At 48.8% G+C, this 13,880-nt stretch overlaps 1 protein-coding gene across 2 annotated transcripts; it reads right to left on the reverse strand.

Moving 5' to 3' along the window:
- Nucleotides 1-430: 430 nt before the first annotated feature.
- On the reverse strand, nt 431-13,436 carry Suv39h1 (suppressor of variegation 3-9 homolog 1). 2 transcript variants are annotated; one of them, XM_036175539.1, is made up of 6 exons: nt 13,232-13,436; nt 10,694-10,839; nt 8,867-9,529; nt 2,905-3,051; nt 2,690-2,819; nt 431-2,008 (listed from the first exon to the last, which is right to left on the reverse strand). In XM_036175539.1, exons 1-6 carry the CDS (start codon nt 13,248-13,250, stop codon nt 1,875-1,877), a joined length of 1,239 nt encoding a protein of 412 aa, XP_036031432.1. In that variant the 5' UTR covers nt 13,251-13,436; the 3' UTR covers nt 431-1,874. The 2 variants fall into 2 exon arrangements, with proteins under 2 accessions (XP_036031432.1, XP_036031431.1); XM_036175538.1 differs by lacking the exon at nt 13,232-13,436 and adding an exon at nt 12,809-12,991.
- Between the last annotated feature and the right edge of the window lie 444 nt (nt 13,437-13,880).

The following is a 13,880-nucleotide window of genomic DNA, read 5'->3' on the forward strand; positions in this document are numbered from 1 at the left end:
GAGCAGACTGCCTTCAAAGGCCTCTACCTCCCCAGTGCTGGGATCAAAGTCATGCACTACCACTCCCAGCCCCACCCCCTTGATGTTTTGAGCCAATATCCCAGTGAACAAGTCTTTCATGAGGATATGGATTCTGTCTTGGTTTTTCTGAGCAGTTTCAGGACCCGTTCCTGGCACCTGGTATTTTTCTACTGTTGTTCATCTACTGTGTTAACCCTCCTAGGTGCTTTACCCATGTCCCAAAGTGTAAACTTACAGCTGTCTGTAACACTTGCTGTTGATGTCCCTTAGCTGTTGGGATGTAGGGACCCCAAATAGGAAGATTACAGTCAGATGACTTAAGCTTTTCAGACTACATTTTAGGGCAGCCCCAGCTCCGAGCTTCCCATTTCCTAGCTATCAAGAGCTCAATCCCTCATATCTCAGCTCATTAACTCAACAACACAGTTTATTGACGCACACTCCAGGCTGGGAAAGGCCGAGGGGTATACACGAGAACCAGATTCAGTCCATGCCTGAAGGTCAGCCTGGGGAGTGAGCAGGACACACACAGACACACACACAGATCTGGTAGCAGGGTGCACAGTCTCACATAGGGGCACTCTGGGTACAGGAAGTCATGAAAGACTTCCTGAAGGAAATGGGGAGAGCAGGGGGCAAGGCAGCCATCAGAATCTTTGCCTTTTGTACATTTCTAGGCAGTTAACTTTTGAGCTAGTGGAGCCAGGTGAATACTTGAAGCAGACAAGTAAAGGGGGCTTGGCTCTCATCTCACCATAGTCTAGTGAGTAAGTCTCCCCAACCATTTTTGGCCTAGACGTTGTCTTCTGCTACATGGGCCTTTTCCTGGGCTCCACCTGGGTGGTTTTCAAGGCTTCCCTGAGACAATCCATATGAACCAGGTGCTCTACCCTGTGCCTGGCACCTCATTAGCTTCTAGTCAACGCACACTATTGTCTTAAGTGCTAGCTACAGACTAGCTATATCTTGGTTCCAGCTTCTAGCAGTTCCAGTGGTATCACATGCCAAGGCAAGGTTTCCAGCACATCTAGAACTCTTTACTCCCTGATGGTCTTAACCCTCCCATGGAGCTTTCAAAGAGGTATTCTGGTGGCACTTGGGTAACTACTTTTAAGACTTGCAACTCTGAGACCCTGTGGATCTTAAGGTCAATACTAGCCAGCATCAAAAGCACAGTGAGCAAAACCAGTTATCCACTAGCCCTGAAGACCTCCTTTTCTTTCATGAGTACAAAGGCTCTGTGGTTGCTGGTCCAGCTTGAAGTCATGCTGGTATCTCTGAGCTCTGACATCTGTCTGCCTGGGGGTTGCTTCCTCATACTGTTAAAGCAGTCAAGAGGCCTGTAACAGGTCACAGAGGCTTCAAACAGAAGCAGATGCAATTAAAAAAAAATCTTAGCTGGGTATACACCTATACACTCAGCAGGAGGAAAGCTGAGACAGGATTAAGAATCCAACACCAGCCTGAACTACATAGAGCTGCAGAGATGCTGTCCAGGAAAAAAAGTCTTTCTATTCTGGGGTTGAGTTGCTCACCCTTTGGACCTCCATGACATAACATGAATCCCAACTCCAGGGAATCCTGATGTGAAAAATATACTTTTGAAAATGTGGCTGGGAGTTGTAAGTGCAATGCCTGATGGGCCTAGGACAGGGGAAAGGAAGAGAGAAAGGGTACCCAGAGTCAGTCTTTACCACAGCCCTGACCCTGGAGCATGTAGGGAACAGGTTGGGGCAGATGAGGACAAGTGGAGGCAGACAAGGCTCTGATGGTCATTCTTGACAAGAGGGCAGCAGTAGAGAGGAAGGTGGCTTCAGGACCCTTCAGTTAATGTGGCCTCAAACTTCTCAGGGCTAGAAGAGGTATTTTCGGCAAGCTGTTGTTCCACATTTGCATTCAATACGGACCCGTTTCTTGGGGGAGCCAGGGAGCCCAGCCAGGCCAAAGTTGGAGTCCATTCTGGTACTTTCCATGTCCACGGGGTCCACTGTGAAGTCACAGTCAGGGAAGGAGGGGGGTTTGTTAGAAGGCCTGCGTGAAGTGTCCTGTTACTACCCCTTATACCAGAACACCCAGGGATCTTGGGGTTAGGAGGGGATCTTTGGGACACAACACTACAGGAGTTGTTCAGGACTGGGATTGAGGGATGTTTGGGGAGGAAGGTGGCTGACAGGGAAACAGGAAGGTCATGTCAGGCAGGGTTCAGGAATGGAGAACAACCTAGGCACCCAAAAGGCACCTGACCTCTCTTGCCCATTATCTGCTAAGTGTCTCAGAAATGACTAGTTTGTCAAGAAGAGGTCTGGCTGGAGAGCACAAGGGTATCTAGAGGTTCCGAACAAGGAAGCTGAAAGAGGACTAGAGTCAGGAGGGGCAGTTCACTCAAGATGAAGTGAGGTGTGCCTTAACTCTCCAGCCCAACATCCTCCCCCAAGTCTTGAGAGAAGGTAGTGTAAGTCTTTCAGGGTTGGGGTTAAGGGGGTGGAAGTATGGGAACCCACAAGCCTTGGACAGGGTCAAAGTAGGAGGCTGGGAGTCAGGAAGAACATCTTAAAACTCCAGCAAAAGATTTTCCTGTGGTCCACTGAATGACCCATGGGCCTTGGGGTGGAGTCCTCACATCCCATGTCACATGTGCCCCTGCCCCTGGGGCCCTTGCCACCCCCACCTTGCATGTTGTAATCAAAGGTGAGCTCCTCGCCCGCCCAGATGGTTCTTGTGGCAAAGAATGCGATGCGGGGTAGTCGCTCATCAAGGTTGTCTATGAATACGTTGTACACCTGCAGGTTGGGATCACACTGGGCAAGAAAGAACAGTGGGAAGGTGAGGAGGGCCCCTGGCTTGCCCCTCCCAACCCTCTGCCCGCCTGCTGGAGGCACCCACACTATGGTTGACAAAATGAGAGATATTGCCATAATAGGCGGCATCCACGGTATATACGTCTTCCACGTAGTCCAGGTCAAAGAGGTAGGTGGCGCCCTGGCGGTCGTAGATCTGGCCCCGCCGCTCTGCCTCCTCTGAGGTAATAATCTGGGGAAGGGGGGTTAAGATTGGTCACCAAGGTTCAGGAAAGCCAGCTCCAACTCTCCCCTGGGAAGAGAAGGACAGTGAGCAGGAGTGAAGTCTGCCAGTCCTCAGAGGGCTACCCACCACCCAGCCCTTCTCCAACCTCTGGAAGGCAGGAGGTGTCTTGCAATGGTGGATGGAGGAGCTGCAAGGTGCAGCTGGAGTGAAAGGAAGAGAGGGACCTCCACTTTCTGTTCCCAGAGACACAGAGCGACAGAGACAGAAAGACCCAGAGCACAGGCAACAAAGTGAGAGCCAGGGTGCAAGGAGACAAGGAGAAACTGACTGAGCCAGGGCAGGACAGCAAGAGACACAGCACAAGTCAACAAGGCAGTGAGAACTGGTGTAGGCCATGCAGATGGCAAGGACATGGAGGACATGGGAACTAAAGAGGCCCTGGACGACAGTGGCTTCAATGGACGGGAAAGGGACTCAGACAAGAGAGCTAGACTCGGAGACAAAACACAGAATCTTAGTATTCAGGTCAGAGAGAGAGAAGACCAAGGCCAAGATCCTCAAATCCTGAGATGACCAGAAAGGGGCTAAGGCTAAAACCTCATGATAAAATGACAGAGATAAAGGGAGAGTAAGAACAAGAGAGAAAGGAATGCAAAACAGAGCTGAAAGAAGGTCCTAACACTGAACTCTGGTGCCAACACCGCAGTACCTCCCATTCAAGTAAACATGAAGCTGCTTGACCATCCCAGTCCTGACCTACTCTTGCCTCCCAAATGCTGTTGATGATTTTCTTTTTACTCTATCCTCACTTGACAGTCCTCACCTTGGGCCCCATATCCACTCCTCCCCTGGTACCCCAAACCATACCCTCTAGCAATCCTTAAGTGCTGCTGACTTTTTTCTGGGTGTCTTACTGTACCAGAGAATGCCAGAATGCCATCTCTTCAGCCTAGGGTACCCTCACTTCTGGCTTTTCTCCGTCTACCTACTATAAGTGCCCAAACGGCACAACCCACAGCAGATACAAGCTAACTGCTCTTTTCCTTCTGTTCTCTGACCCAGCAACCCCTCTGGCCCAAGAGGCAGTCTTCTAGGTAGTTCTAACACCTGTCTTCTTCCTTCCCTCTCTTCCTCAAAGACACTGTCCACCACCCTCATGACACTGGACTCAGTAGTCTTTTGTTTTTTTGATGGTGTAAACAAATTCAGGGCCTTGCACACACTAAGCACACATTCCACCACTGCAATATACAACACCCTCAGCCCACCAGGTTATTTTTTACTGGAGACTGTGCCTAGATCCTGCTCACAAGGGTGGTCAGTCTGGTTGGGGAAGATAAGAATCCAGGCCTAGCCCTGACCTTCAGGGGCCACAGATTTAACAAAGATGGAATCAGACCCGCACACTGTAAGGCATTGTTCAAGAAAACCTCAGATGGTGGTAGAGGGGAGGAATTTATGAGATATGGCCTAGGGCTGGTGCTGGTAAAATGTGCTTACTGCAACAGGAGTTGGCTGGGTGGGGTTGGTGGCGGCGGCACATGTCTTTAATCCCAGCACTTGGGAGGCAGAGGTAGGTAGATCTCTGAGGCCAGCCTGGGCTACAAAGGAAGTTCAGGTCTGCCAGGGCTACACAGAGAAATGCTGTCTCAAAAAAACAAACCCAAATACCCATAACTCAAGGGATCCAATATCCCCTCTCTTTCTGGGCTACACGAACACCTACACATGAGCATGCACACAAGTAAAATCTAAAAAAAATGAGATTCAGCTCGGCAGTGGTGGTACACGCCTTAATCCCAACACTTAGGAGGCAGAGGCAGGTAGATCTCTGAGTTTGAGGGCGACGTGATCTACAAAGACAGAAACCCGGTCTGAGAGGGGAGGAGGGAGAGGTGGAGAGGTAGGGAGGTAGGGAGGTAGGGAGAGGGAGAGAGGGAGAGAGGGGGAGAGAGAGAGAGAGAGAGAGAGAGAGAGAGAGAGAGAGAGAGATTGATTTTGATTCATTCATCCTCTAAAGCAGGCTCCAGGTCATAACGGCATCACCACCATCAACAGTGAGGCTTGTCTCCTGAAGGATGAAGCAATAGCCATAGGAGTATTCACTTAAAGTATGCTGAGGTAGGCCTCCTAGCTCCCTGAGAATCTTATGGTATCAGTATGTGACTACTTGGAACCTCTGGCTTTCCAGACCCTCAGATGCCAGTCATCTCTCACTAAAGGCTGAGAACTAAGGGCAGCCATTCTAACTCACCAGCAGACTTGTTCTTCTCTGAACCAGCTTTCTAATTGGAGTCTTTCAAACCAGAAGGCCTGCTCACATCCTCCCCCACTCCATCTTTCTGTCTGCTCTGCTCCTACCTGCTGCCCCAGTCTCACCGGGATGAGTCATCCCCTCCAGGCACAAACGGCCCTCCCTGCCTCTCTCCTGCCTCTCCCCACCCTGAAAACTCATCCCTACTCTCTAGTAGCTCTCCAGGCTGTCAGGGAGTTGGCAGCTTAAAAAGCTGCTGATGTGGATAAGAAATAGGAAACCAAGTCACTGGCTATTCAGCCCCTCCTGTATATGAGATCCTGAATATTATCTCTCTGTGCCTGTTTTCTCAAGGGGGAAAAAAACCACCAGGTTTATATAATAGGCATTTCCTACCTATTTCACTTTACTAGCTTTGTAACTTGGACCAAGCTCCTGCATGACACCTCTGGGCCTCTATTTTGTCATCTATAGAATGGGAATGTCAGCAGCAAAGTCCCAACATAGGGACTGTTTTGTACAGACACAAGTGCATGTGTGTGAAAAAATTGTTTTGTGCTGCTTTTGCAATGACTGGTTAAGTACCATACCTTGTTGAAATCTAAGGTTCACCCTTTCTTTATGTGGCCACTATTACCATTTACCAATTAAAACTCACCTCCATTCCAGAGATGATAAAATATAGAGAGAACGCATGTTTCAGAAAGAATAAACTGCTAGCATTCTCTGCCTGATGAGGCTAGAAATAATCTGTGGAAATATGAAAATCTGGAACAAACATGGAAAGGTCCAAAGGAGCAGGAACTATTGTTACAAACTGTCAGTGGCCTCCAAGATTGCCCTCCAAGACTGAGGAGGATCCTCTGAATTAATCACATAGCACCTTGCAGGTTAGGATGTGTCTCAGAGTACTATACCTAGCATAAGGGAGGCCCTGCATCCTATGGGGGAGGGAACATCTAGATAGTGCCCCATAATTAAGTAAATTAATATTTGTGATTAAATATATGAATGTTTACCCTCAGTACAAACAAAATAATACATCAGGTCAGGCTATTAAAAACAAAAAACCACCTATCAATTTTGAACAATTTGGATCATCTGAGTTTTGGACTAAAGCACCAACAAGTACTGTTGCAATGCATCTTCCAAGTGCTTCCTGGGGCAGAACAACCTAAATGCTTCCTTCTCCTCTTTTGCAGATGAGGAAACAGCAAGAGACATGAAGGACTGCTGCTGAGTGGTAGGGCAGGCTGGCAGGCAGCCTCCTTCTACCCACTGTACTGCACTTACTGCCTCTTCAGAGACCACATGGAGAAAGGGTTAGCTCTGGCAGTGTTTGGTAGAAGGACACCATCAGAAGGATCTACAGGAACTGAGGGTACTAGAAGGCCTGGACCTAAGCAGGTAGAGCATGGCAAGGCACAGAGGTCAAGAAATAACCTGGAGAGAATGGATGAGAGGGAAAGGTAAGGAAGAGGTGAGAGTGCCCCTGGAAACCCAGCCTGCTATCTCCAGAGTGGAGAAGCAAGGACACTACACTGGGGATTGAGCCTTCTTTCTTCCTACGGGATGTAGACGCTGCTTCCTATTAGATCCTGTGTATAGAGAGGCCTTTTCCTCTACCTTGCTCACAATTACACTGACTGGCTTCCTGCTTGGGATGACTCTAGGAATACTGACCTCTCAGAGGGTCTAGACACTTCCCCTTCCAGAGAGTAAGGGGTCCTAGGCGGAGGGCATTCTCTTCTAGAAAGCTGTCTAGACTTCCAAATCACTCTGGGGTAAAGATGCTTCTGGAGTATGGAGAGCTCAAGCTTCCTCCAGGTCATAAGACTGGAACCTCACAGGGTGGTGGTGCCGGTGGCCCACACCTTTAATCCCAGCACTTGGGAGGCAGAGGCAGGCAAGTTTGAGGCCAGCCAGAGCTATACAGAGAAACCCTGCCTCAAAAAACCAAAAAAGAAAAGAGCAGAAGCCTCTCCTAGTCATCAGTGTCACTGCTCCAGGTGTACACCTACGTATGTGTTGTCTAGCCAGTTACTGTCCCTTTCCAAGCAAATAACAGCTAGGAGGAACCTATGAAAATACATGGACAATGTCATGATAAAACTTACATTAGACAGTCAAGATCCAGGGAAGCTAAATCTCTCAAGCAGTGAGATTTATCTCCACAAGAACTGCCCAACGCCAAATGCCCACCATGTCTTACTTAGAATGTGGTACTTTCTGCTGTACACACCTGCTAGTTGCTCACCCAGACTCTTGTTTTACAACTGGTCACAAAATTAAAGCCCCCCCCCACCTCCCTACCTCCCTAGTACAGAGGTAAGGCCAGTGACTCACTTCCAGTCAATAGATAGTGGGCATAAGTAGCATGTATGGCTTCCAGGCCTGACTCATTAGTACCTTCCCCTTCAGTCCCCACTGCAAAATGTGGAGGATCGATCTGATGGTGAGCTGAAGGCCCTGAGGTACAAAAGAGGGCACCAAATGGAGTGTTCCCAAATCAGGTAAATCTAGACCAGGCACCATAGCACATGTTTATAGTCCCAGCACTCAGAGGCGGAAGCACGACTGTGAGCTCAAAGCCAACCTGTGCTACAGAGGGAGACTCTGCCTCAAAACAATGCAAACTAACTCCTGGTGTGTTAAGCCACAAAAATCTGGGGATTATTGATTTAAAAAAAAAAATTCGGGCTGGAGAGATGGCTGGGTGATCCTGAGTTCAGTTCCCAGCAACCACATGGTGGCTCACAGACATCTGTAATGAGATCTGGCGCCCTCTTCTGGCCTGCAGGGACACATGCTGTATACAAAATAAATAAATCTTAAAAAACAACAACAAAAAAAAAAACAGACTTCATATTAAAAAAAAAAAAAAAAAAAAAAAGTTAGCCTGCATCCTGTACCATCCTGCATTTCCCCATGGTAACCTGAAAGTCTAGCTCAGTTTTTCTCAACCTTCCTAATGCTGTGACCCTTTAATATAACTCCTCACGTTGTGGTGACCCCCAACCATAAAATGATTTTTGTTGCTACTTCATAACTGTGATTTTGCTGTTATGAATTGTAATGCAAATATCCGTGTTTTCCAATGGTCTTAGGTGAGCCCTGTGAGAACCCCAGGGGTTGCGACCCACATGTTGAAAACCACTGGTCTAGAGGATCTTGCCAAGCCTCCATCCAAGGCAAGCCTACATGCTACTTTGGATTCACTGTTTCTGATACAATGACCCTTATCACAAAATAAGGAGAAAACTTGCCCCATCACATAGCTTTGCAAAGTTAGCGGCCTAAAGCTCTTTCCCACTTTCTTTGCTATATATCCTATGAAGCCGGCTGAGGTCAGAAGTACTTCAGTACTCTTTTAACTACCAGCATGGTCCTGCTGATGTGTCAGGGAAGAGCACTGCCCCCTGTTTCCATGTCCCAGTGACACTCTGACCAACACCTTAGGCTTTTCTCAGAAGGAAAGCAGGAGAGTTTTAGGCACATGGTTGAGGCACACACACTACAAACACATAGTGGGAAAAGCTGCACACATACCCACACCCATCTCCTCACCTCTCCCACATACTCCATAACAAAGCTATTTTTGCGGATCTTTTCCAGCGTGCGGACACCCCAGCCTCGCCCATCATCAGTGCGGAAGATGCAGAGGTCGTAGCGGATGCCTTTCTGGACTACACGGTTAGGGCAGTCAAAGCCACAGCAACATCGGGAGTTACACTCGTAGATGGGCTGACCAGCTTTCAGCCGCACCTGGCCTTGGTCATTGTAGGCAAACTTGTGCAGGGATGCTCCAGGGCAGCAGCCTCCAGTGGGTGCCAACAGACAGTCCTGGCACTCACAGCCAACAGCCACCTGGTTGAGGGTGATGCCCTCACCAACACGATACTCATTGATATAGACAAAGGACCGTGGAGGGCCATCCAGGTCTACCTCATTCTCCACAGTGATGCGTCCCAGGTGGCTGCGCTTGGCATTGAGCTCTTGCTCCCAGCGCTGCAATGCCCGCCTCTGCTTGGCCTTCTGCACCAGGTAGTTGGCTAAGTTTGGGTCCAGATGCCTGGGTGGCTTTGACCGGCGGTGCCGCCGGAGAAGCTCTCTTTCTAAGTCCTTGTGGAACTGCTTGAGAATGCGCACACATTTGAGATTCTGGCGTGGTTCCCAGGTGTTCTCTGACTCAGGATATCCACGCCACTTAACCAGGTAGTACTCCTGTTCCTGTTAGGACAGGGACAGGAGGGTACCATAAATGCGAGACCCTTGTGGCAATGGAGCACTCGCCTCACAGCACTTTCTCTCTAGACTGGTTCCTCTGCAGTAAGTCTACTGAAGTCAACTTCCACTCTCCCCCTTATTATCTGTTGAAATTCCTCCTTTTCAACCCCCACTTCCTCTCTATATTCCAGTGATCTGTTCAGGCCCAAACTCCTGTAGTTTTTCTTGGTTCCTCTTTTGCTCACATTCCCCACTAAATACATTCAGAATCCGACCCCTCACCGAATCAAAACATTGCCACTTCAAGCAGCCTGTCCCGTGGTAGGTGACCCCTGCTTCTACCCTCTCTTTCAGGCAGTTTTCTGCACAGGGCCAGGGGAGAGATCTAATTGCTGGGAGTCAGCTATAGGATAGAGTTTAAAATGTCAATCTGTAGCTTCCTGGCTATGTTACCTTAGGCAAATAAACTATGCCATGTTAGCTCATCTGCAAGGAAGAAAATATAAGTGGGGAGAGGATTATATACATATAATATACACATCTATAATCCTGTCACGCAGTAAACTGAGGCAGAAGGATTCTGAGTCTGGGGCTAGTCTTTGCAACATAGCAAAACCCAGGCTTAAAATAAAAAAATAAAAAAGGAAAGGAAAAACAGTTAACATTTTTTCCTAGCATTCACTATGCATCAGGTATTGTCCCAAGCAACTGACACACCCTACAACTAATTCTCACTCCTATAGGGAAACAGGCTACATTTTAACTAAGCATGCTGCTTTCAGTGGGCCCTGGTTAACTATCCTATGGCTTTCTCTGGCAGAAACTGTTGCTACTTCATTCTGCATCATTAGAGTCTAAAGTTTCTTGTGGGCATACAGAATAACTGTTGCCATTTTTTCTTCCACTCTTAGGTTCAGAATCTTACTTTGTATCTCTGCAAGTTATTATTATTTATGTTTTCAAGTGGAATAAGACATTCATTGGAGGATTCATTCTGCCTATTGAGAAAACCCCTTGATTTCCCCCGCCTGTAAAATGGAAATAAGACAGTGGATTCATCCCATTTTCAACCAGGTGAAAAATCCTCTTTGTAAAGAGATGTGGGGGTTGGGTGGGGAAGAGGGTCCCCTGCTAGGGCAGTCACACACACACCCTCACCAGACTTACACGGATCTTCTTATAATCACATAGGTATTCGACTTCAAAGTCATAAAGATTCTTCTTAGAAACGCCAAGGGCAGGACAAGAAAGCTTGGCCAGTCGGCACAGATCCTGAAGCTGATTCCAGGATGACTTGCAACATACTCTGTAGCCTGGAATGAGAAGGAGTCACAATTTTTTTTGTTTTGTTTTTGTTTTGTTTGTTTTTGGTTTTTTTTGAGACAGGGTTTCTCTGTGTAGCTTTGATGCTGTCCTGGAACTTGGCTCTGTAGACCAGGTTGGCCTCCAACTCACAAGAGATCCATCCACCTGCTTCTGGCTCCTGAGTGCTGGGATTAAAGGTGAGCGCCACCACCGCCCGGCCAGAGTCACAAAAGGACTCATCCCCTCTTCCTTCCGGGAGAATCTTCTACTCTAAACCCTGCCCCCTAACCCTGAAACAGCAAGGCTGAAAGTGGGGCTTGTGGCTGTCTGTAAAGGGATTTATTTACTCCTAGAACTTCCAAGACCTAAAACTGCCTGCAAGCTTGCCTTAGGTTCAAGACCTAATCACCCCTCTCTCTTTTCACTTTGCAAAAGAAAGGAACAGCTTCCTAGCTCAGCAGGGTGCACTGCCTAAAGGGGTGAGGGGTTAGGATGAAAATCCCCAGGGGACCAAACAGAGGTGATAACTGTAAAACTGGTCCTTAAACACTTCGCTGAAACTCCTGAGCCACATTTATTTTGAAATTCAAAAATGTGAGGATTTGGGTTGGGGATTTAGCTCAGTGGTAGAGTGCTTGCCTAGCAAGCACAAGGCCTTGGGTTCTATCCTCAGCTCAAAAAAAAAAAAAAATCCTCACTGAATGATCAAACTTTTACAGATCTCCTTTTGTCCAGGTCGTGGAGGTGCCAACACTCAGGAGGCAGAGGAAAGCAGATCTCTGAGTTCGAAGCCAGCTTGGTCTACAGAGCAAAAGTTCCAGAACAGCCAGGGCGACACACAGAAACCAAGTCTGGAAAAAACAAAACACAAAAGATCTTTTGCCATGATCAGTGACAACTTGACAACTTTAAGGAAAGACTTCTATTTTCAACTTGACAACTTTAAGGAAAGACTTCTATTTTCAGGGCCTTTTTTGATTTTGGAATTATAAAGATTGTGGAAAGGTGTTAGATTAAGCCTTTAGAACCAGCACTTGGGAGGCAGAGACAGGCAGATCTCAGATCCGTGCATTCCAGGCCAGCGGGTCAACATACTAACTTCCAGGACAGCCATAGTGAGACGGTCTCAGAAAAACAAAAAGATCTAACATCACTGGAAGCTTCCTTGACTTAGTCTGGGCTATTTTATACACCTAAGGTCTATTTTTCTCAAGCTGTATTATCACTTGCTGTCTCATCCCATGTTTCTGTGAAAAGTACAACTCAATCCAAAGGGCTCTCTCTGCTCTCAATTCAGGAACATGTAAACAGTACATGTGGTAAGTCACTGACACCCATTAGGGTCTCCAAAACTGGTCAAGACAAACGGATAAAAAAATACACATTTTTACTTCAAAGCACATCCTTTAATGTGCTTTAGAAGCCATTTTTAAAATCATATCATGTCACAAAACACTTGATGCTAACTGTATGTTGCCGATATCCAATGCCATCTTTTAAATATGCTTAATGTTTTCAAACCCCCATTATACAACTCAAAACTAAAACAATCATGAGTGAAATACTCCAGACTGTTCACCTAAAAACATACAAGCACTTTTCAGAATCATGGCGTGTACATCCATCCTTTAGCCAAGGCCCCGCGAAGACTCAGCCTTCTCCTCTCTGGCCTTTCCTTTCCCAAACCTTTAACCTGCATTTGCAACCGCTCCGAAGCGGCCCCCAGTAACATTTCCAGCATCTGGCGGCGCGCTAACCACCGCGCTACTGCTACCCCTCGGAGCTCCGGCTCACACTTGTGGAATCTCTCTATTCTCACAGCTCTCCTCACAGCCCAGCCCGCCCAACACACAGTCACCCCTTTTCCTACACATGGAGGAGTCCAGCCCTCCTATCACCGAGACCCCCCCACTCCGTCTTCTGAGGAGACTCTGCTACCCTAAACCTTGCCCTCATCACGCCGAGATCTCTTCCCACCTAGAGTCGCCGGTTCCCCCATTTTGAGAAGGGGTCCGTTCCCCTTCTTCCTTCCCTTCCGGCGTCTCCCGTGGAAACCGAAAGGGTAATGGTCACCGGGAGCTGCTTTTCCCGCGTGTGGTCGCAACCTTCTCCTCCGGACTCTGGCGCGCGCGTGGGCGCGCCGGCCGGCAGCGCGTGCCCGAGAAGCCCCGCGCGCGGTCTGCGCAGCCCCGCGCCCCCCGCGGCCGAAGCACGCGCCCCCTCCCCTCAGCCCCGCCCAGCCCGCGCGCCGGGCCCGCGCTCTCCAGCCCCATCTTTTCCGCGCCGGCCTACTAGCTCCAGGCTTCGTAGCTCCGGACGCCTGGCCCGGAGCCCTCGACCCCGTCTCTCCATTCTACTCGACCGGCCCAGTAGCCTGCGCCTCAGCCACCACTGCTTCACCTTTTAAATTTTCCGCCATCTTTCTGCACAGCTAACGACATTCGGGCCTAGCAGGCCTCGCGAGAAGAGAGCGCGCGCGGGCGTGGCCGGGAACGCGCAGCCTATTGGCCGTCCTTCGCGGCCCGCAGCCTCGGAGCCGACCAAACGGTGAGCTGTGACCGGACCCCTCCCGTCACCAGGAGCGGTCTCGAGGACTGGTGCTCGCTGCTCTTTCCCAGAGTGCGTCTGGGCGGTAGAAGTGGTTGAAGTTCCTCAAGGCCCTGCCCCGTCCGTCACACTGCTAGCCAATCACGTCCTCAGCCATTCATAAAGGGACTGTTTTGTCCGACTCCAATTATGTCCGTCATTATATTTTCACCTCAGGCAAGCATTCACTTCCAGGGTGGACCTAGCGCCATAGATAGGTGCTCGGCCGGTCACCTGATTCAAATAAATAATAAGTCGGTCGCCACAGTTAGATGTCCATTCAGATCACTGGCTTCCGAGTTCACACTGTGCTTCAGTCAATAGCGTCCATCTGTGCCCTCCAGCTATGTGAGTCCACCGAAGTACAGCTTATGTGCTGCTAGATAGCCTACCATTGCCTCAAACTGTCCCCACCACATTGTCAGCCAGTCCGCCCTTTTCTACAGTCGACATGGGGGCAGCT

This window comes from Onychomys torridus, chromosome X (assembly GCF_903995425.1).
Source record: "Onychomys torridus chromosome X, mOncTor1.1, whole genome shotgun sequence".
Lineage (NCBI taxonomy): Eukaryota > Metazoa > Chordata > Mammalia > Rodentia > Cricetidae > Onychomys > Onychomys torridus.